Source organism: Heterodontus francisci, chromosome 18 (assembly GCF_036365525.1).
Source record: "Heterodontus francisci isolate sHetFra1 chromosome 18, sHetFra1.hap1, whole genome shotgun sequence".
In the NCBI taxonomy this organism is placed as follows: domain Eukaryota; kingdom Metazoa; phylum Chordata; class Chondrichthyes; order Heterodontiformes; family Heterodontidae; genus Heterodontus; species Heterodontus francisci.
The window spans coordinates 64,411,335-64,435,116 of NC_090388.1; the positions used below are offsets into that span (position 1 = coordinate 64,411,335).

General features: G+C 42.7%; 1 protein-coding gene across 2 annotated transcripts in view; it reads right to left on the bottom strand.

Annotated features, from left to right (window-relative positions):
- LOC137379688 (calcium-dependent secretion activator 2-like) overlaps positions 1-23,782 on the bottom strand; it is a 796,052-nt gene that overhangs the window by 155,387 nt on the left and 616,883 nt on the right. For both annotated transcript variants that reach the window (XM_068050896.1, XM_068050894.1), the window contains exons 17-18: positions 10,063-10,166; positions 2,890-3,046 (exon numbers count right to left, since the gene is read on the bottom strand). In XM_068050896.1, coding sequence (XP_067906997.1) covers positions 2,890-3,046; positions 10,063-10,166 — 261 coding nt within the window. The remainder of the gene's footprint in view (positions 1-2,889; positions 3,047-10,062; positions 10,167-23,782) is intronic.

Below are 23,782 nucleotides of genomic sequence, written 5' to 3' on the forward strand. Positions count from 1 at the left end.
GTTAATCAGTGTTAATCCTGTTAAATTTAACTCTGGTTACCTCCATCCTGTTCTATTTCAATGTAATAATATGTAGGTTAGGATTTTACCCTTGGCGGACGGAAGCCGTCCACCGACTGAAAAGTCAGTGGTGAACCCGCTTCCGCCTGGCCTGGGGATCTGACCGATATTTTGCGGGTCCCCGGCCTTTAATTGTTCTGAGGCGGGACTTCCACCCACTTGAGGCAGGAGAGCTGCCAGCCAATCAGCGGGCTGGCAGCACTTACTCCCAGCAGCGCCACCGGGAGCGGTGGCTACTGCTATGACTGCAGCCGAGCATGAAGACGAAGATGTGGGGAGCCCGGAACCAAGGTAAGTTTTTACTGCCTCACTGGGGGTGATCGGTCGGACCCTGGTGAGGCAAGGGTGGTCGAATAGGGGGACGGGGAGCATGTTGGGGGTAGTTGGAGCAGTGGAGGCGGCCCTTCGACAGGACAGGGTGCCCAATCATGAGTGCCCCCCCAAGCTGTCAGAGAGCTGCCTGCTGTTAACTGGCAGCTTTTCTTGGGCCTGGGCCACACGCTTGACATGGGTAAAATCCCTGTGGCGGTGGGAGGAAACCCTTAAGAGGCCGTTAAGTGGCCACTTAAGGGCCTTGATTGGCCTGGGGTGGGCGGCCCATTTTTCTGCCACTGCCGCCGCCCTGCATAAAGCAGTGGCAGAGGCGGGAGAGGGTCGGGAAGGGTCCCCTGAGCCACCTGCTCCATCTTACGCACCCCCCTCCCCCGACACCATCCCACTCTATCGTAAAATTCCAGCCTTAACTGATAATGAAGCATGACAATTAAGGCTGGGCATCTGTAATGCTGACAATAAATAATTGATTATGTGAGTAAAATAACTGATATTTTTAACGCTGCAACACTTAATGTGTGGTCTGATTGGATAGTTTGATTTTGCATATTCCATTAAATAATCCAAAACAAAGAGCCAATTGTCACATTAGATATTTTCAATACAAAATGGAGCTGGTACTGGGAGCCCTGACTGATGACTCTACCAACAACCACTTGCATTTATATAGTGCCTTTAAATGCAGAAAAATGTCCCAAGGTGCTTCTCTGAAGCATAATCAGAAAACTTCACACTGAGCCAAAGAATGAGATACTAGGACTAAAGGTTTAGTCAAAGAGATAGGAATTAAGAAGGGTCTTAAAAGTCAAGAAGTGGGAAGGTTTAGCGAGTGAATTCCAGAGCCTATGGTCTAGGTGGTTGAAGTGGGATGAAGAAAGTGGGTAATCAGAAGAGGCCAGTATTGGAGGAATGCAGAGTTCTTGCAGAGTTGTCAGGCTGGAGTGGGTTACAGAGAAAAGAAGGGGTACAGCCTTGGACAGATTTAGACAAAAGAATGAGCATTTTGAATTGGAGGTGCTGGGCGACTGAAGTATGTCAGCAAGAACAGGGGTGATGTATGAATGAGATCTGGCGCAGGTTAGAAAACAGAGTTTGGGATGAGCTCAAGTTTATGGATTGTGGAAGATGTGATGGAGGTTGCCAGGAAAGCATTGGAATAGTTAAGTTCGGAGTGGTAAAAGCATGGATAAGGGTTTTGGCAATAGATGAGCTGAGGCAGGGTGGGGAGGCGTTTTTGTGCTTGAGATAATGTGGGATTGGAAGCTCAGCTTAAATAAAATGCAGAGGTTGCAAGCAAGTCGGCTTCAACTGTGTCAATGGATGGAAAAGGGGAAAGAATTGATGGTGAGGGAACAGATTTTGTGGCTGGGACTGAAGATGATGTCTTCAGCATTTGCCATGTTTAATGATTTGGACTACATATCATAATCATGTTTGATATTTTAAAAATTATGGAGATAATTTGTATATCCTGACTGGCATATATTAATTGGTAATTAGTTCCTTTTCACTGTAGAACTACTGGTACAGTGACATTAATTTTCCAGCAGAATTCTTATTTGATAATATTTAAAATGGTCTGTGTATGAATGGTTTATCAGCACAATAGTCTGACAATCCAATGCGTAAGAGCCTAATTATTTGGGATGAATCTCCACAGCAGTGCGGGAAAGATCCTAAATCCAGCAAACTGAAATTAATGCCTCCCTACTCTGCCTTCCACACCAAGACTTCGAAGCACTGTTGCTATAATATTTTACTTCATAATTTATTGAGGCATTCATCTAACATGTATTAGGAGAACAAGGACACATTTGGTTCCTAGCACAGGAATGCTTCACTAACCTGGCTCGAATTTGATTTCAAACTAGCTTCTTGCTTTACGCGGTGAAACATCTTACCAGTTTTCAAAAAGTAAGCTTTATTTTCAAATAGCCCACAAGATATATTTGAGTAGATTTATGAATTTGTGCAAATGGCAAAAATCTTCGACTCTTGGGAGTGCACCAATGTCCCTCCCTAAAGTCCCTGTGTAAGCCATGTACGAGTCAGCTCCTTTAAATTATCACATATGTGTGACTGCGCAAAAACTTTAAAGGGGCTGCACACTTAAATAAATCGCCCGCACTATCCAAAAAATTAGAGGGAACGTTGGAATTCAAATCGGGAGTTCAGGCTGTGGAGATCAGTGGGCCCCACAGGATCTGCCATCCGTTAATTTTAATGGACAGAAAACCTTATGTAGCCAGCTAATCACCACAGCTTGAAATGTCTTTGCATCCTCCCAGCAGGCAATAACCTGTTCTTTGTGTGCCAGAACGTAAAATCTAACTTTAAGTGCAAAGTACTACTGTTCAAAGTATTATTCAAGAAATATACAAATGGTATTTTTGAAAGTAAGGTTTAACACGTCACTCCTAAAAGAAAAGATGCTGCAGCAAATCTTAGAAGATCAAAGCAGAACTACTGAAAACAGGAAATTGAACAGATACTTACGTTCATTCCTCAAATAATTGTTGAGAAGTTGAAAAAGTGGAAAAGTGTCCCAAGAGTCTGGGGGCTGTGCTTCAAGGGTCGCATCCATGTCGACAGCAAAGAGTGACAAAAATATCTCTGCATGCTCCGCCATTAGGTCAGGCCACCAGGCAAAGGCCTATGAGACAATTAGCAAACTTCAGATCAAGGTTATAAAATGACGGCTAGGCCAAACAATTCTTAGATCTGAACTCCTTTCTGCAAATAGCTCACATTAAAAGAAATGAAAGGATGTGTAAAATGCTCTGCCAATTAAAAAAAAATCCATCAAAAGTATAACTGTATATATACACATTCTTCTAAATTTGTAAAACAAATTGTGGTTTTCAGTTGTGCAAAGCCAGCAGCTCTCAGCTTGGCAACACTTTATATGGAGAACCCACTCTCATTCCTTTTGTCACATTTCCTTGACTGGAAATTGTCTTGCCTGATATGGAGGCTAATGAATAAAGCTGAGCCATTTCATCAATGTATCATGCATGATGGTGTGGTATCTATGGGATCAACATTGTACACAAAATGTAAATGTGCAGTTAACTACATTAAAATTTAGTTATATACTGCATTAGCAAATGATTCAAGCATGGCTGCTGCTTTGTAAGTGTAGCGGGTTTGCTGTTAGAATGGTTTGGCTAGAAAAGGAGGTTGAAAAGTCAATAACTTTACTCTCATTCTGTTTTCTTCTGTTTAGTACCATATTAGACAGAAGGTTTGAACACTGTGTGCTACATAATTAGAATTTTAGCATTCCCTTTCCAGCCCTTTCTCCTCACCCTATGGTCATAAAACAAAAAAAAGGTCTAGATCTAACATATGTGACTTCTATTTTCTGCCATGTGCTATATTGGTATGTCTATCTAGGGACTGGGAGGGGAACAGGTAATACTGAAATGTTTTGTTACTACCTTGGGAGAATGCCAATTTACTGGCACCTGTCAATTTTAATGTAGTGTAACGTCCCAAGGGGAGGGGAGAAATGAATACTGATCAGAAGTGGACTAAATATGTGCTTGAAGAGATGTAGCAATACTGACCGTTTTATAAAGAGAGTTCTAGAGTGTAGAGAATCATGACTCTGAAACATATGGAATTGGGTGATGCCAAGAAGAACAGTGAATGAAATTGGATACAGAGCTGGAGGAGTTCAAGAGGTCAGTTGGGTATTTACATATGGCAGGATGGGCAGCAACACTGGCAATCTTTTTGGTGGAAAATTTTAATGTCATTTTATGTGACAGGATTGTGACAGCAAGTCACACCATACCATTTGGCTTGCTCTTATGCGTCAAAACTACCTGAAAATGGGGGGTTTTGCACAGGTAATCCAAGCCTTAGAATCTCATCTCCCACATTGTTCAGCTACAGTTAGGGCAACACTGTGAAGGCCACTGGCCTTTCTGACACATTTCTTCAGGTGAAACCATTACTAGAGAGGACTGTAAACAAAATGACTTTTCTGAAACCAAAAATGTACAGTAACACAATTTATTTACAATTAGTTATGATTAACCATGTTTAATGATTTACCTGATCCCAAAGAGCTGTTGAAAATTTCTATGTTTATTCTCATCAGAGACTCTAAACACAGCATCTTACAGACCAAGACAAAATATTCTACTTTGGTCAGTTTAGGAATATATATAGCCACAAACTGGCAAAAAATGGAAGACATTGTGAAATTCAGTTTTTGTTATCACCTTAATTCAACTTGGGGAGATCCAGATGCATTGGAAGAAATGAGAAATTTTCTGACATTGAGGGTCCTAGTACAAATAACTCTGTTGCAAAATCTAGGGCACAGTCTAAAACTATTAGTGTTGAGCTTTTGTCACGTGCTGAAATATCTGAGGCACGCAATGAGCTTTATGTACATACCCAGTAGTGCACACGAAAAAGGCAAAAGGCCAGTGAACTGACAATTGCTTATTTCCTCTCTGCCATTTATTACTCCCCATGAACCTCAGATACTATAATGGTGCCCCCATACACAAATGGAGAAAATGAAGGGAGGGGAGAAAGAGACAGGAATAATAATGTGGAGGCAAATGCAGATTCATGCTTGCGGTAGATATAAACTGTAAATGGAAACCTTATTCATTAATAAGCATTGTCATTTGGCAAGATGGATCTTGTCAACGTTGGAATCCACCATAAAATTTGGACTAAAGTTTCATTTATTAATAAACATAAGAAAAGTTAAAATTAACCTTTAGCTGTTCTTCACATAAACCAGGCCAAATAATGTCTTAGTCATAGATTTTCTATAGAATGTGGGTTGTTAAGTATAAAATGCATTTAAGATTTCAGCTGCGGGATCTTCCACCTCCACATTGTAAACTCAGATAAAGGGGAAGGATATTGAAGACTACACCCCTGCTCACGTATTACCTTTTAAAATTATTATAAACAGAATGCATGCCTCATCTATGGTAGCAAATGTGAAGAAATGCCCAATGGAAGAATCCCCGCTGGTCACGTACCTCTCTTCCCTTTATGAATCCACATGTGAAAGTGTTTTTTGAATAAAAAGAAAAGAATCCAAACATTTAAACAAAGTTAATAGCTGCAATTAAGAATCACATCATGTATCTCCATAAACATAAGTTGCCCATCAATGAACCAATGTTGTATTTGTCTCTTCCTTGCTCGCCACCCAAAGTCTAGTCATTGATCCAATTGTTCAGACCCTTTGTTTTATGAGGCCTTACAAATGAAGTGTTGTGTGAAAAAGCACTTCATGTTATACCCGTAATGCAATTAACCCCAATGCCGTTTCCTACAAAATGCACCGTTAAATCAGTTCCATTCGGCAGTCAGTATATGCATAGGAGGTGTTAACAGCCAAGAAATGTAATGAGTATTTTCCATTAATAGTTCTGGTATTTGCTGATTTTTTTTTTTACAGTTTCAATTAAATAAAAGATTATTTGCTTCTAGACACTGTCACATTTTAAACATTTTCTAATACTACATTGTATAATAGAATAACTGAAATATTGGCAACTTCATCAGTCTAGGTTTAAGAGTTATGGTTTTTATACAAAATTGATATTGATAATTGTGAAGAGGAAATAACAGTAGACATTCCTAATTGAATTATGATTAATTGATGAAACATAAGTCAGCTTCTCCCTAAAATTAATTGCAAACAACCATTTAAAAACATGGGCTGTTTCACCCAGAAATCTATCCCTGACATTAGTTTTACTAAAAGGAGGGAACAATTTGTTATAATATTCTGCAGATTTTATATATTCTAGAAATAATTAGTTTGGCTTGAACCTAATCTATTTCGCATTTACGTTTTCTTTGTCTTCAAATTTCCATGGCTCATTTTTGCTGTTTAAACTCAAAGAAAAATAAAACATAAATACGAATCAGGTTAGCAACAAACCAGGCTAATTATTTCTGGAATGTGAACATTGTCCCGCTTGAAATGCACAAAAGCAGATGTCACACAACTCCAACTGAAAGTGCAAAAAGTACATAGGATATTTTAGATTTCCATTATAATTGCTTTGATTTGGATGATGTTACAATCCCAGACACAGGCTGGAGTAGCATGAAGATGGTTCACAAGTTCTACAGGGGTCCTACAGTAAAGCAGATACTCCCTCACTCCCTCCCTTTAACAGGACTAATGCCAGGGATACATTGCAGGGTAAAACAGCTTATGTTTTTAAATGGTTGTTTTCATTTTAGGGAGAAGCTGACTAATGATTATCAATTAATCTGAATTCAATTAGGAATGTCGACTGTTATCCCCTCTTCACTATTATCAACATCAATCTTCTATAGAGAGTGCATTCAAGATCAAATTGAGAAAGAAAGCGCTTTATCACATTTCTCAAACATTCCATAAATGGCTATATCTACAACAAATTGATGTCATTGTTTTGTAGCAGCAGTTACATCGCACAGAAAGCAGCAATGAGATGAATCAGATTTATTGGTCATGTTTGAGGAAACCAGGAGAACTGTTCCATGGGATCTTTAATGTACAACTGAATCACTGAACCAGGCAGAATGGTTCCTCTGGCAATGTAGAACTTTCTCTTGCTGAACTGATATGTCATATAGATCATGTGTTCAAGTCTTTGGCACCTCTACGCTTCCCAACTCTCATGCTAGCTGACATTTAAATGTTTTCCTCTCCTTTCAAACCCACCGTCAAAAACCCCTGCTTCATAAAATACAACAGCAACCCCTCAGTCCTGGTAAACTTAGTTCTATCTCCAATCTCGTTTCCATCTCCAAAATCCTTGAACATATGGTTATCTCCCAAATCCATACCCATCTTTCCTGCAACTCTACGTTTGAATCTATCCAATAAGATTTCCACCCTTGCCACTGCTCTGGACTTCCCTCTGTTAATGCCTCCAGCTTACTTCCCTGCCTTTAAGTCACTGCTTAAAATCCACTTCTAAAAAAGATTTTTGTCACCCTTTCTAATATCCCCTTTGTCTCAGCTTTCATTTTTTGGTTACTTTTCTGTGAAGTGATTAAAGGCGCTATCTATGAGCAGGTTATTGTTGTTGTGCGGCTGGAATCTGCAACGTTCTGACTTAAAGATGAGGATGTTAGCGGCTGAATGAGGTTTATTAAAATGTATCTCCACAGGATATCAGTAGATGGCTTATTTATAATAGAATCCTGCCTCAGAATGCTCTAATATGAACAAAAATTAGATCTCCAATACAGACAAGACATCCGGACTTTCAACCCTTTCAGCATGAAGGATAAATGCATTCCCAAAATCAAGAGCTCAGACTTGACCCTAAATAGATTAGCAAACAAATTTAAAATGATAAAAAGAAGAATGTCATGCTCAAATCCTGCTGGTTGAAAGGAGAAGGGGCCCACTGGGATGAATATAATGTAAAAAGGTGATCGCACAGGCAGAGAGACCTGGAAAAAAGTAAAGCAGTGGAGGTTAAGTGAGAGAGTAGAAAACTATTTCAGTACCAGGCAGCAAAAGGGTAAATAGACAAGAGACAAAAGATGCAAACGGACTGGAAACTGAGGAAGATAACAAAATAATTAATACCCTGAATGATTACTTCCTCCAGATATTCACAAGGGAAGACACATATAGCATGTCCCTCCCCAAACAGGAAAAAACTAAGTAAAATCAACAACTTTGATATAAATGAGGTGGAACTCCTCAACAATCTAAAAGGGTTCAAAATAAATAAGTCATAAATGATATTTAGCTCAGAGTCCTGCGAGACACTAAGGAGGAAATTTGTGAGACACTGACAACTAGTATGAGAGAGTCATTGGATGCTAGGGAGGTACCAGTCCAGTGAAAACAGTCCAATGTGGTATCCATATTCAAAAAGGGGAATATAATAGGCACAGATATTATCAGTCTCATCGATTCCATGCAAAACTAGTGGAATTGATCATCAGGAGTAAGCTTGAAGAGCTTCTGTACAATAAAAACCTACTAAACAGAAGCTGACATGGATTCAGAAGAGAAAGATCATGCTTGAACAATCTTGTTAACTTCTTGGAGGAAGTAACATCCCAATTGAACTGTGAAAAGCCCCTTGATATAGAATTTGAAAAGTCATTTGATAAAGTCCCTCAGGAAAGACTTTAGTCAAGGTCAAATCTGTGGGGATTTGGGTAGACTCTGGGAATGAATAGGAAACTGGTTGAAGGTTAGATAGCAATGAATACTTCTTACAGGAGTTATGTTGAGGTGGGCAGGGCAAAGCAGCACAGCGCATTAGGACCACTACTATTTCTTATTGACATAATTGAGTCTTTAATTTGAGCCACTGTGGGGCCAGCACCGTCAGACATGTTCAGATTAATAGTTGCACTTGCAGAATTACATGTCATTTCCATCAATCCTAGTTTGGGATTAGCCCAGCATGATTCCAATCCTCATTTTTGCTTTCCAAGATCCAAATCCCCAATGAGGCAATAAAGCACATGATTAACTTCATTTTACTTTGTAAGTACAGTACACTGGCTTGAAAATAGACAATTGACAATAATGATGGTGCACAGTGCTCCAACATCTCAACTTCAAATCGCAAATGTATCAGCTGACAAAATTGTAATTCAAAATTGCTCATTGATATATCTATATGCATAATCCTTTACCTGTTGAAATTTTTTTAGCCTGTCCTTAGCATAGGAAAACTAAGAATCAAAACGAACAACATAATTTACTACAAAGTTCTGTCGTACAAAACACTATTTTAACACTGTCTATACACTGATATAAAAAGCATTTGGGTTCTGAAAGATATAAAGGAAATTCATTTCTCAAGGGGGTTAAGCTCATCATGTAGATATATATATATAATAAATGTGGTTTTGTGAAAAGATATATTTGTGAGGTCATCAAAACCTAGTATTTTCAATACGACATATATCTTAATTGCTTCTTTCTTAAAAATTGGTGACATCTAGGCATTAAAATTTTTGCTTCATTATGACAAATACTGAACATATAGTTGAGGAGAAATCAATTGAAGCTCAGCCTCTTTAAAATGAAAATGGGACTACATTCAATATCCTGGCAGCAAGAGAGATGTATAGTGAGGATTAGAGCTCTTTTCTTTTTCAAAAAATAACTACACATGGATACGGCTACAGTTCTATACATCACATATAACAAGACAGCTTGCAAGTGAGAACTTGAAGCTGGAAATATGTTGCTGTGCAGGCAAAAGAGTGGATTAATGTATGAGTCAGTCATTTTAATAGTAGTGATAAGAATTACTGGATTCAAATCAAACCTAGAAACCATGACATAAGATGAGTGTCAGTAGTGCTCTGAATAGGTTAACATGCTCCCAGCAGTTGGTCAGGCTGGGTGGGGTAGGGATGGTTAGCTTTTCAACGTGGCACATGGACATTAACACTGGCATTGTTGACTGGCTGTTCATTATAGAAAACACTCAATTTTCATTAAAATCAATGGAAACCAAAATCACATGGGCAGTCGATCGCACAGTTTTCTACTCAAGCGGCAAGTTGACAATCTAGCCCATGGTGTGAAGTTACTTTTTCGAAAAGTGAAATAGTATGAGATATTAACAAGATTCAGATGACAAACGACGAGTGCTCTTGTCAATGACACATCTGTTTCATTGAGGCAAAAACAAACCTCACCTCTGAATGGTGCTCCTCATTTTGCTGAAGTACCTCAATGCACAGTTCTGCCAGTCGAATCACATCTTCCAATCTTTTGGCAGGAGTTCTTTGGCTTAAGATCTCTGTTGTCATCAAATGAAAAGAACTTCAACCCATCTGTTTAAAGATGTCAGGTATATAGTGCTACATGCAAGAGCAAGCAAAAACTTCAGCATAATACTGCACGAGCAACAGCAACTTACTAACAGATCATGGTAATGTTTTAATTTGCCTGAAAACACAAAGAATTTTATTAATAGAACATTGCTCGTTTATTTGGTGTGCCAGAGAATTGAACAGCATTCCCACTTAACCTTTAGTACTTGGATGGGGAATTCAATATGTGCAGCCACTTACATTGTTCCTATGCTCCTTTGGAAGCTAATATTTCAGAGCTAAGAGAAACATAAAGGTATTTGGCCACCATCCCATATATTATATTCTACCTATCAAGGGCAGGAAGCAGCAAATGCAACAGCCTGGAAATTCCTGATCATGCACAATTCACAGGGAAGTGGTATGATGGGAGTGCTTCTGCTGTCTACATTCGCGTGATTGTCTACACTTGATTTTTAGGATTGAGTATATTACCTACTCTGTGTGAGCTTTCACCCACACGGTGTGCTGCCAAGGCAACATTCATATTAGCTTCATAGTCGACAGAAAGTTAAAATAGTGCCAGAATCCATCTGGGTGGTTCAGTTTTTGATTGCAACATGAAGTAAGCGGGTTTGTACTGTATATTGGAGGCTTCTCGCCCATGAACTAAAGGCCAGATTCACAACAATAAAAGCAAAAAATGCTGGAAATACTCAGCAGGTCCGGCAGTATCGGTGGAGAGAGAAACAGTGTAAACACTTCAGGTTGATGACCTTTCACCAGAACTGGTGCTTCACTGGAGCTTATCCCTGGTGAAGGGAGGAGAAAAGGGGCTGCCTCCTTTGGCACTGAAGGGCCAGAATAAATCAGTTCAGCCAGCCTGGCAGCAGAAAGTTAGTAAGATAAATACTGTCACCAACACACAAAGGCCCTCATTCTAAGGGCTGAATTTTATCGACAGCGAGGATCCTGACAACGGCCGCAAGGCAGGGGCTCTGTTTTGGACCCCCAGCCTAATTTCACGGCGGGCAGCCACTTAACTGCCTGCCGTTGGGCTGCCTGCCCTTTAAGGATGGGGATCCTGCTCCCAAGATCTGCTGGCCAATCAGAGGGCCAGCAGATCAGTAGTATCAGCAGAACCACCAGGAGCTTGTACCAGGTGACACAGGACCAGGACCAGCACTACAGCTCGGGACTTCAGGTAAGTGTGGCAGGCTCACGGGGCTGGTCCAGTAGGCCTCGCGGGGTGGGTGGGGGGGGTGCAGGAGGGCAGGGTGCACTGGAGAGTGATCGTTGAGGGCAGGAGGTTGTTTGCGGAGGGGTGGGGGGGGGGGTGGCCTTTGTCAACAGGGGCCCTCCTCAGTGGGCCACAGATTGCCCATGGGGGACAGCCCAGTAGCCCCACCAGCCTACAGGAAGGCCGTCTTGTTTTACTGGGTGACCTCCCCACATGGCAGGACTCACGGTAAATACCAATGGCATGGGAAGAGGCCCTTAATTGGTTATTAATTGGCCACTTAAGGGTTTCAATTGGCCTCTGTGTGGAAAGGCTGTCTTCGGCCTTCCCACTATCAACAAAATCGCATAGCAGAAGGGTGATGGGCACTCCAGGCCCCATCTTCCCTCACTATTGTTTGGGTACCCACCCACCTTCCAGCCTATCTCCCAAGGTGCATAAAATACAACCTTAAGTGTGCAAGAAGGTGGAAAATATGAAGAAAGCTACTGAGGCAAAGTCCCAAATTTCTTTCTGCACTAAGTAGCTGCCCTGAGTACACATGACACTAATTATTTCCTCATAACCGTTGCTCTTTTACTACTGCCCCAAGCAAAGCATCAGGCCTTAGGTCTGCAGGAACAGTCTGCCAGCACTGTCGGTGTTCCTGAGCAAGCCAACAGCTCACAGAATCAAGTATATCAAATTCATAGACTGTCAAAAGTAGAATCATAGCTAAATCAACTCTAGGTGATGTAGGCAGTAATCTTGAGGAGTTACTGCCACACAGATCACAGTGCACATGAGGGGCAGCAAGTGGTAGTGGTAGTAGATGAGAAGCAAAACCTAGCTTCAGTATCTTGAGATTCGTACCACATGGGACCTAGATATAAGAGGAGACTGCAGCCTGACCATGGCCATCTACAGAAGTCATTTATGTCTGTCCTAGGAGTGTGGGAGAGTCCACTAGTGCCACTGACGTAGCTTTTCTGCACTGTGGTCTGCAAATGAGTACTCAGAAAATGCAGGGACATGTGCAGCAAAGCACTCCCTCCCACCCCCAGTGGCAGATGTCTAAAGCTAGTTCGAGTATCTCTAGTTGATGCTCATACCTGTTGCAAAGGGGTCATTAGCTAAAGCCAAAAAGGAAAGGATTGGTCTGCAAACAATATCCTTCCAGTCTGGTTTAGCTTAGCATTCAAATAGGCCTGGTACCGATGATTATCTCAACTTTTCCATAAATGAATTGTTGGAGGTTTCACTCTGCTCATATGTAGTTTTGCCCCTTCCCCTCCTTTTACTCTCCAGCCATGACCCCCACTCCCCAACCACCATCATACTAAGAGGAAATCTGTTGTGTCGTCAGGTTGTTGACAGCCCACGATCCCAGGAACAATGGAATATGAAACCTAAATGTGCAGAATCATCTCCTACACTCTACCATCAGTATCTTTTATTTCCCATTTACAGTTCCACTCCTCGACCAGCTTTATTTGGCCTATCCCTACTGTATGGGGTCTCCATCAATTAGAACATAAGAACTAGGAGCAGTAGTAGGCCATTCAGCCCCTCGAGCCTGCTCCGCCATTTAATACGATCATGGCTGATCTCGGCCTCAACTCCAATTTCCAGCCCATTCTCCAGAACCCTCCAACCCATTACTAATTAAAAATCTGTCTATCTCCTCCTTAAATTTACTCAATGTCCCAGCATCCACCGCACTCTGGGGTAGTGAATTCCATAGACTCACGACCTTTGAGAGAAGTAATTTCTCCTCATATCTGTTTTAAATCTGCTACCCCTTATCCTAAAACTATGACCTCTCGTTCTAGATTGCCCCAACGGAGGAAACATCCTCTTTACATCTGCTTTGCCAATCCCCTTAATCGTCTGATATACCTCAATGAGATCTCCTCTTATTCTTTTAAAGTCTGGAGAGAAAAGGCCTAAACTGCTCAATCTCTCTTCATAAGACAAACCCCTCATCTCTGGAATCAATCTAGTGAACCTCCTCTGAACTGCCTCCAATGCAACTACATCCCTCCTGAACTAACGGGGACCAAAACTGTACGCAATACACCAGGTGCAGTCTCACTAATACCTTCTACAGTTGCAGCAACATGTCCCTACTTTTATACTCTATTCCTTTAGCAATAAATGCCAAAATTCCTTTTGCCTTCCTTATTACCTGCTGCACCTGTGTACTAGTTTTCTGCGATTCATGCACGAGGACACCCAGATCCCTCTGCACTGAAGCACTCTGAAGTTTCTCTCCATTTAGATAATAATTTGCCTTTCTATTCTTCCGACCAAACTGGATAACTTCACAATTATCCACGTTAAACACCATCTGCCAAATTTGGCCCATTCACCTAATCTATCCATATCCATTTGTAAATTTCTTATTGCAACTTACCATCTCACCTATTTAAGTGTCATCTGCAAATTTGGCTATAGTACCTTCTATCCCTGCATCTAAGTCATTAATATAGATTGTAAATAGTTGGGGCCCGAGGACCGAACCCTGTGCACCCAACTAGTTACATCTTGCCAACCAGAAAAGGACCCATTTATCCCAACTCTGTTTTCTGTTGGTTAGCTAATCCTTTATCCAAGCTAATAAATTGCCCCTACCTTAGAAGCAAAGGACATTGTGGATCTCAAATGTCTTTGTTTCCATGTGGTGGGCGTGATTCTTTCAGTGCTTTGTCCATCCCAGCAACCCCAACTGAGTCAAAGCAGTGTGCTGTTGCATGGTATTCTATCTAGTTGCTCTGGTCAGAGCTGGAGAATCTCACCCAAATCAAACTGAACATTGCAGTGTCTTGGCTCCTCTTCAGTTGACAGGGTAGACACTTAAATCACTTACTCTTCTGCCACCGCAACTGTTTGATCTGCCAATGGGAGGCATGCATGTTGAGAGGCAAGAGAAACAAACCTTCCCTAGCTTAAAAAGATCATTCCATAACTACTGCCTGGGAGGTGAGCACTGACATTAAAGATATGGGGCAGGATTGTGGGTTTTGGGTTTGGACCCCAAAGTTGGAGTCAAATGGTGGGGCGTCACTACCCTGCACTGTGTGGGGAACAGTCAACCAGCAGTAATTTTTCTCTGAATTGGCCAATTAGTGGCCAGAGGGAGAGCTTAGAGTCATAGAGTTATACAGCACAGAAACAGGCCCTTTGGCCCATCGTGTCTGTGGCGGCCAACAAGCACCTAACTATTCTAATCCCATTTTCCAGCACTTGGCCCGTAGCCTTGAATGCTATGGCATTTCATTGACAGTGCTTGCTGTCCAATTAAGGATGGTGGGTGGGCTCTCGAAGCTGGAGGACCAATATCAGGCCCTCCAGCTCAGAAGGAGCAGCAGCCTACCTTTTCAAGTAAGAGTGGGGAAACCTTCGTCTTGAGGTGGTCCTCTCTCCAACTTCTTAAAACTTTTAAGATAAAATGGAATCAGCAGCCGGGCCTCAAAGTCTGCCTGGAGCCTGGCCCCCACCTCCCCCCACTCCGCCAACGTGAAGTCACCTCCAGGTAACTGGCTTAGTCCCTGATGCTTCGGGGGGGCCTGAAGGCAACTGGAGAATTCCGATTGGCTTCTGACAATAGGCCTTTCACTCCCTTTAATTGACTAACCTGCTGCTTGTGGTTGGTAGCCCTGCCTACCCCCATTCTGCCTCTGGGAAAATCGGCTGGGGGCAGGCCGGTGCTGCCAAATCAGCATGCCAAAGAATGGCGCGAATTTTTGTGCTTGCCCCCTCCTTACTCGCCCCCATTGGGGTGCAAAAATCCTGCACATGGTGGTGGTCACTGTTCAGTTAGGCATTGATAAAAGTCAAATTATTTGTTGTGCCTAAGAGACTGAATAAGATCCCAAGTGCCTTGGCAAGTCTAGCAGTATATAGTAACTGTGCAGCTGTGTGCTGTTTCTGTGAAGAAGAGGCAGGGGAATCATTTGCTTAACACAGCTATAGACAGTAAACTGGCTGATGCTGCTGATCCCTTTCTCCAGCCTGGAACGAGGCAAAATATATAAGGGCTGTGGTCCTCTGGATTGCCACTGGAAATGTTGTTCCTAAGGTTGGCTGTGGGTCTCCACAAAGCAGATTGCACAGTTATGTAACGTGTCCTGGGTGAACCATAGCCTGTAAAGGCAGTTCTGCTCTGTTATTGTCAGCAATGCCAAGGCCTATTGATAAAGTTGTCTTTATATTGTCAAGTGAAGCCTGTTTGCCATTGGTGCCATCTGCTCACCCCAGCATTCATTTTTTGCTCATCTTCAGCTTTTTCGATTAAATCCAATATGATGCAGCAAGGATATAAATCCCCACAGTGCACAGGCTCTTGGCAGCAAAAGGAAATGAATAATGCAGCTTTGGGAGATCTGCTCAAGACACACTGGCCTTGAATACTCATTTGAAATGGGCAAGTTGAGTGCACTGCATGTGTGGTAGAGGGAACCAGAAAGGTCACAGACTCCTCTATTATGCAGCAGTCAGAATGAGAGTTGAACAGCGAATGCAGCCCTTACACAGCCCTCTGCGTCGAAAAGCAGGTCAGGGATTAAACATTTTAGAACAAGTAGAAAGCAAGTAAGGTACTGCATTTTCCATCCTTTGTACACACACTTCCCACTGACAAAAGTATGTTTTATTCACAGGAACTTCCAGGGAATATAACAAATGTTCATGATAAAAGGCTCAATTTTCACTTCCATCAAAAGACTTTTTCATAAATGAATTGATGGAGGTTGCACTCTGCTCATATGTACTTCTGCCGCTCCTTCTATTCTCCAGCCATGCACCCACCCTCCAACCACCATCATACTAAGAGGAAATCTGTTGTGCTGTCAGGTTGTTGACAGCCCATGGTCCCAGGAATAATGGAATATGAAACCTAAATGTGCAGAATCATCTTCTACTACACCCAACCATCATTATCTTTTATTTCCCACTGACAAAGAACAAAGAACAGTACAGCACAGGAACAGGCTATTCGGCCCTCCAAGCCTGCGCCGATCTTGATGCCTGCCTAGACTAAAACCTTCTGCATTTCCGGTGACCGTATCCCTCTATTCCCATCCTATTCATGTATTTGTCAAGATGCCTCTTAAACGTCGCTATCGTACCTGCTTCCACCACCTCCCCCGGCAGCAAGTTCCAGGCACTCACCACCCTCTGTGTAAAGAACTTGCCTCACACATCCCCTCTAAACTTTGCCCCTCTCACCTTAAACCTATGTCCCCTAGTAACTAACTCTTCCACCCTGGGAAAAAGCTTCTGACTATCCACTCTGTCCATGCCGCTCATAACTTTGTCAACCTCTATCAAGTCGCCCCTCCACCTCCGTCGTTCAAGTGAAAACAATCCAAGTTTATCCAACCTCTCCTCATAGCTAATGCCCTCCAGACTAGGCAACATCCTGGTAAACCTCTTCTGTACCCTCTCCAAAGCCTCCACGTCCTTCTGGTAGTGTGGCGACCAGAATTGCATGCAATATTCTAAGTGTGGCCTAACTAAAGTTCTGTACAGCTGCAGCATGACTTGCCAATTTTTATATTCTATGCCCTGACCGATGAAGGCAAGCATGCCATATGCCTTCTTGACTACCTTATCCACCTGCGTTGCCACTTTCAGTGACCTGTGGACTTGTACGCCCAGATCTCTCTGCCTGTCAATACACCTAAGGGTTCTGCCATTTACTGTATACTTCCCACCTGCATTAGCCCTTCCAAAATGCATTACCTCACATTTGTCCGGATTAAACTCCATCTGCCATTTCTCTGCCAAGTCTATATCCTGCTGTATCCTCTGACAATCCTCATCACTATCCGCAACTCCTCCAACCTTTGTGTTGTCCGCAAACTTACTAATCAGACCAGCTACATTTTCCTCCAAATCATTTATATATACTACAAACAGCAAAGGTCCCAGCACTGATCCCTGCAGAACACCACTAGTCACATCCCTCCATTCAGAAAAGCACCCTTCCACTGCTACCCTCTGTCTTCTATGAAAGAGCCAGTTCTGTATCCATCTTGCCAGCTCACCTCTGATCCCGTGTGACTTCAACTTTTGTACCAGTCTGCCATGAGGGACCTTGTCAAAGGCTTTACTGAAATCCATATAGATAACATCCACTGCCCTTCCTTCATCAATCATCTTTGTCACTTCCTCAGAAAACTCAATCAAATTAGTGAGACACAACCTCCCCTTCACAAAACCATGCTGCCTCTCGCTAATAAGTTTGTTTGTTTCCAAATGGGAGTAAATCCTGTCCCAAAGAATCCTCTCTAATAATTTCCCTACCACTGATGTAAGGCTCACCGGCCTATAATTTCATGGATTATCCTTGCTACCCTTCTTAAACAAAGGAACAACATTGGCTATTCTCCAGTCCTCTGGGACCTCACCTGTAGCCAATGAGGATGCAAAGATTTCTGTCAAGGCCCCAGCAATTTCTTCCCTTGCCTCCCTCAGTATTCTGGGGTAGATCCCATCAGGCCCTGGGGACTTATCTACCTTAATGCTTTGCAAGACATCCAACACCTCCTCCTTTTCGATAATGAGATGACTGAGACTATCTACACTCCCTTCCCTAGGCTCATCATCCACCAAGTCCTTCTCTTTTGTGAATACTGATGCAAAGTACTCATTTAGTACCTCGCCCATTTCCTCTGGCTCCACACTTAGATCTCCTTCTCTGTCCTTGAGTGGGCAACCCTTTCCCTAGTTGCCACTCCTTGACCAGCTTTATTTGACCTATCCCTACTGCATGGGGCCTCCATCAATTAGAAGCAAGGACATTCTGCGTCTCAAATGTCTTTGCTTCTATGCGGTAGGCGTGATTCTTCCAGTGCTTTATCCATCCCTGTGACCCTAACTGAGACAAAGCATTGTGCTGTTGCATGGTGTTCTATCTAGTTGCTCTGGTCAGAGCTGGAGAATCTCACCCAAATCAAAATGAACATTGCAGTGTCTTGTTTCCTCTTCAGTTGGCAGGGTAGACACCTGAATCACTTACTCTTCTGCCACCACAACTGTTTGATCTGCCAATGGGAGGCATGCACGTTGAGAGGCAAAAGAAACAAACCTTCCCAAGCTTAAAAAGGTCATCCCATATCGGTGCTTCAGGTAATGGAAAGACTTAGTCGTTCCTTATCCAGTGATGTTAACGGAGTGGTTTTATCAGTGCGTTACTGAGAAACATCACCCACCACCAGCATTGTTCACAAGCCTGTAATGAAGTAACAGCAGTAGGTCTTTCAGTCCCTAGCACCATTCAATTAGATCACGGTTGACCTACACCTCAATTTTATTTACCTGCACTAGCTTCATATCCCTTGCCTAACAAAATCTATCAAATTCAGTCTTGAAAGCTACAATGGTCCCAGCATCCACAACCGTTTGGGGAAAACAGTGCTTTCTAATTTCCCTCCTAAATGCCCCAGCTCTAATTTTAAGATTATGTCCCCCTCATTCTTAATTCCCGCAACAAAATAAATAGTTTTTCTCTATCTACCCTATTAAGCTCTTTTAACATTTTAAACACCTTGATCAGATCAGTCTTCCACATACATGGGAAATTAATTTCCAAAGGAATTGCTTGTAAAGCTGACTCACCTTTAATAAAGTGGACCACAAGGGTAGTAATCTCCGGATTACTGCCAAGGCCATGTGCTAGTGAGTATAGCAATAGGAAAATACACCAGATGAATGCGTGGCTGCAGAGATGGTGCAGGAGGGAGGGTTTCAGATTTCTGGGGCATTGGGACCAGTTCTGGAGAAGATGGGACCTGTACAAGCTGGACGGTCTGCACCTGAACAGGACTGGGCCATATATCCTTGCAGGAAGGTTTGCTAGTGCTGTTGAGGATGGTTTAAACTAGATTGGCAGGGGGATGGGAACCTGAGTGCAGTCTTAGATGGAACAATTTTAGGGCAGAGAACAGGAGGCAGAAAATTAGCAAGTGACTGTTAAAGACAGAAGAGGCAAAGGTTAAAAAGTGTGCACCACAGGAATTTGGCAGTGTTAAAGGGTATTTATTTAATTGCAATGAGTATAGTAAATAAAGCCGTTGAGCTGAGGGCACAGATAGACACATGGCAACATGATATCGTTGCAATAATGGAAACTTGGCTCAAGGCGGGGCAAGAATGGCAACGCAACATCCCTGGATATTGAGTTTTCAGGCGGGATAGAGAGGGAGATAAAAAAGGAGTTGGTGTAGCACTATTAATTAAGGAATGAATAACAGCTTTGCAGAGGGATGATATGCTAAATGAGTCATCAAACAAGGCCATATGGTTGGAGCTCAGAAATAAAAAGGTGCAGCGACACTACTAGGAGTGTACTATAGACCCACAAATCGTGAGAGGGAGATTGAAGAACAAATATGTGGGCAGATTTCTGAGTGCAAAAACTTTAGGGCAATAATAGTCGGGGATTTCAACTACCCTAATATCAACTGGGATACAAGCAGTGTGAAGGGCACAGAGAGCACACAATTCTTGAACTGCATTCAAGAGAACTTTTTTAGCCAGCACGTAACAAGCCCAATGAGAGGGGGCGCAATTCTAGATTTAGTCATAGAGTCGTACAGCACTGAAACAGGCCCTTCAGCCCACCGCGTCCATGCCGACCATAATGCCTTCAGTAATAGTCTTCAGTAATGAAGCTGGGCAAGTGGAGGAAGTAACAGTGGGTGACCATTTTGGAGATAGTGACCATAATGCAGTAGGTTTCAGCATAATTATGGAAAAGGACAAAGATAGAACAGGAGTAAAGGTTCTAAATTGGGGGAAGGCAAATTTTAAGAAGCTGAGAGGTGACCTGGCGAAAGTGGACTGGATACAACTACTTGAAAGAAAATCAGTGGTAAACCAGTGGGAGGCATTCAAAAGCGAGCTCCTACAGGCACAGTGAAGGCATGTCCCCACTATGATAAAGGGTGGTACTGCCAAATCTAGAGCCCCCTGGTTATCTAGAAACTTGCAGGGTAAGGTAAAGCAGAAAAAGTACGTTTATGACGATCACAAAAATCTTCATACTTTAAAAAGCCTAGAGGAGTATGGAAAGTGCAGGGGTGAAATAAAAAAGGAAATCAGAAAAGCAAAGAGAAGACATGAAAAATTATTGGCTGGTAAAATCAAGGAAAACCCAAAGATGTTTTATCAGTACATTAAGAGCAAGAGAATAACTAAGCAAAGGATAGGGCCTATCAGAAATGTATAAGGGAACTTATGTGTGGATGCAGAAGAATGTGGGCAGGTTCTTAATGAGTTTTTTGTCTCTTTCTTCACAAAGGAGAGGGTTGATGTAGACATTGTAGTTAAAGAGGAGTCTGAAATATTAGATACAATAAGCATAATGAGAGAGGAAGTACTAGAGGGTCAGACATTCTTGAAAGTGGATAAATCACCAGGGCCGGATGGATTGCATCCCAGGCTGTTAAAGGAAGCCAGGGAGGAAATAGCAGATGCGCTGAGGATCATCTTCAAATCCTCACTAGATATAGGAGAGGTACCAGACGATTGGAGGTCTGCGAATGTTGTACCATTGTTTAAAAAGGGTGTGAGGGATAGGCCAAATAATTATAGGCCAGTCAGTCTGACCTTGGTGGTGGGTAAATTGTTAGAATCTATTCTGAGAGACAGGATAAACGGCCACATACAAAGTCACGATTAATCAGGGATAGTCAGCATGGATTTGTTAAGGGAAGGTCATGTCTTACTAACTTAATTGAGTTTTTTGAGGAAGTTAGAAGAAGGATTGATGAGGGAAGTGCAGTGGATGAGGTCTAAATGGACTTTAGTAAGGCATTTGACAAGGTCCCACATGGCAGACTGGTCAGTAAAATGAAAGCCCATGGGATAGAGGGGAATGTGACGAGTTGGATAGAATTGGCTCAGGGACAGGAAACAATGGGTAGTAGTCGACAGATGTTTTTGTGAATGGAAAGTTGTTACCAGTGGTGTTCCACAGGGCTCAGCATTGGATCCCTTCCTATATATTAATGATTTGGACTTAAATGTGGGAAGCATGATTGGGAAATTTGCTGATGACACTAAAATTGGCCGTGTAGTTAATAGTGAAGAGGATAGCCGTAGACTCCAGAATGATATCAATGGCTTGGTTGAGTGGGTGGAAAAGTGGCAAATGGAATTCAATCCAGATAAGTGTGAGGTAATGCATTTGGGAAGGGCAAATATAGTGAGGGAATACACAATAAATGGGAGGACATTGAGAGGGGAGGAGATGTGAGAGATCATGGAGTGCATGTCCACAAGTCCCTGAAGGTGACCGGACAGGTAGATAGAGGGTGAAGAAGGCATATGGAATGCTTTCCTTTATTGGCTAAGGTATCGAATTCAAAAGCAGGGATGTAATGCTGGAACTGTATAAAACACTTGTTAGGCCACAGCTGGAGTATTGCGTCCAGTTCTGGTCACCACATTAAAGAAAGGACATAATTGCTCTGGAGAGAGTACAGAGATTTACAAGAATGTTGCCAGGGCTTGAAATTTGCAGCAAGAGGAAAGATTGGATAGGCTAGGGTTGTTTCCTTTAGAAGAGGTGGCTGAGGGGTGACTTAATAGAGGTGAACAAAATTATGAGGGGCCTAGATAGAGTGGACAGGAAGGACCTGTTTCCCCTGGCAGAAAGATCAGTTCCCAGGGAGCACAGATTTAAGATAATTGGTAGAAGGATTCGAGGGGACATGAGGAAAAAGGTTTTCACCCAGAGGGTGGTGGGTGTCTGGAATTCACTTCCAGGAATGGTGGTGGAGGCAGAAACCCTCAGTTCTTTTTCAAAGGTACCTGAACATGCACCTGAAGTGCTGGAACTGGCAAGGCTATGGATCAGGTGCTGGAAAGTGGGATTAGATTGGACAGCTAGTTTTTTGGCCGGCATGGAAATGATGGTCTGAATGGCCTCCTTCTGTGCTGTAATTTTTCTATGGTTCTATGGTGCTCTGCACATATGTCTCTGAGGTTTGAATCCATGATAAGATAGGCTAAACAGATATTGTCTCATTAAAATATCTAGCTTCAGTGAAATAATGATCATTAACCTCTGACCGTGTAAGAAATCTGTCTCCATTTATGCTTCTTAATAGAATTGCAGCACAAAAGCCTCACATAACTGGAAATCTCCAGTTCGTAGTATTTAGACAACATTTCTTAACCCCTTGAGAACATATGAACATAAGAAATGGCAGCAGACTTTACACCCCCTTGAGGCTGCTCTGTCATTCATGCGATCATGGTTGATTTTCTGCCTCAACTCCATTTTCCTGCCTGCTCCCCATATCTCTTGATGCCCAAAAATCTATCTACCTCAGCCTTAAATATACCCAATGATGGAACATCCACACCCTCTGGAGTAGAGAATTCAAAAGATTCATAAACCTCTGAGTGAAGAAATTGCAACTCGTCTCAGCCTTAAATGATTGACACCTTATCGTGAGTCTGTGCCCGCATGTTTGAGATTTCCCAGCCAGGGGAAACAACCTCTCGGTGTCTACCCTGTCAAGGCCCTTCAGAACCTTGTATGTTTCAATGAGATCACCTCTCATTCTTCTAAACTCCAGACAGTACAGGTCCTTTTTTTGATTCGATTAGGGGATGTGGGTGTTTATTGCCCATCCCTAATTGCCTTGAGAAGGTGGTGGTGAGCTGCCTTCTTGAACCGCTGCAGTCCTTGGGGTGTAGGTACACCCACAGTGCTGTTGGAAGGGAGTCCCAGGATTTTGACCCAGCGACAGTGAAGGAACGACGATTTAGTTCCAAGTCAGGATCGTATGTGGCTTGGAAGGGAACTTACAGAATCCCATGATTCTGCTGCCCTTGCCTTTCTAGGTGGTAGAGGTCACAGGTTTGGAAGGTGCTGTTGAAGATGCCTTGGTGAGTTGCTGCAGTGTATCTTGTATATGGTACACACTGCTGCCACTATGTATCAGTGGTGAAGGGAGTGAATGTTGAAGGTGGTGGATTGGGTGCCAATCAAGTGGCTGCTTTGTCCTGGATATGTCAAGCTTCTTGAGTGTTGTTGGAGCTGCACCCATCCAGGCAAGTGGAGAGTATTCCATCACACAATCCTGACTGGTGCCTTGTAGATGGTGGACAAGCATTGGGGAGACAGGAGGTGAGTTACTCGCTGCAGAATTCCCAGCCTCTGACCTGCTCTTGCAGCCACAACATTTATGTGGCTGGTCCAGTTCAGTTTCTGGTGAATGGCGACCCCCAGGATATTGATAGTGGGGGATTCAGTGATAGTGAGGCCATTGAACGTCAAGGCGAGATGGTTAGATTCTCTCTTGTTTGTGATAGTCATTGCCTGGCACTTGTGAATGTTACTTGCCACTTATCAACCCAAGGCTG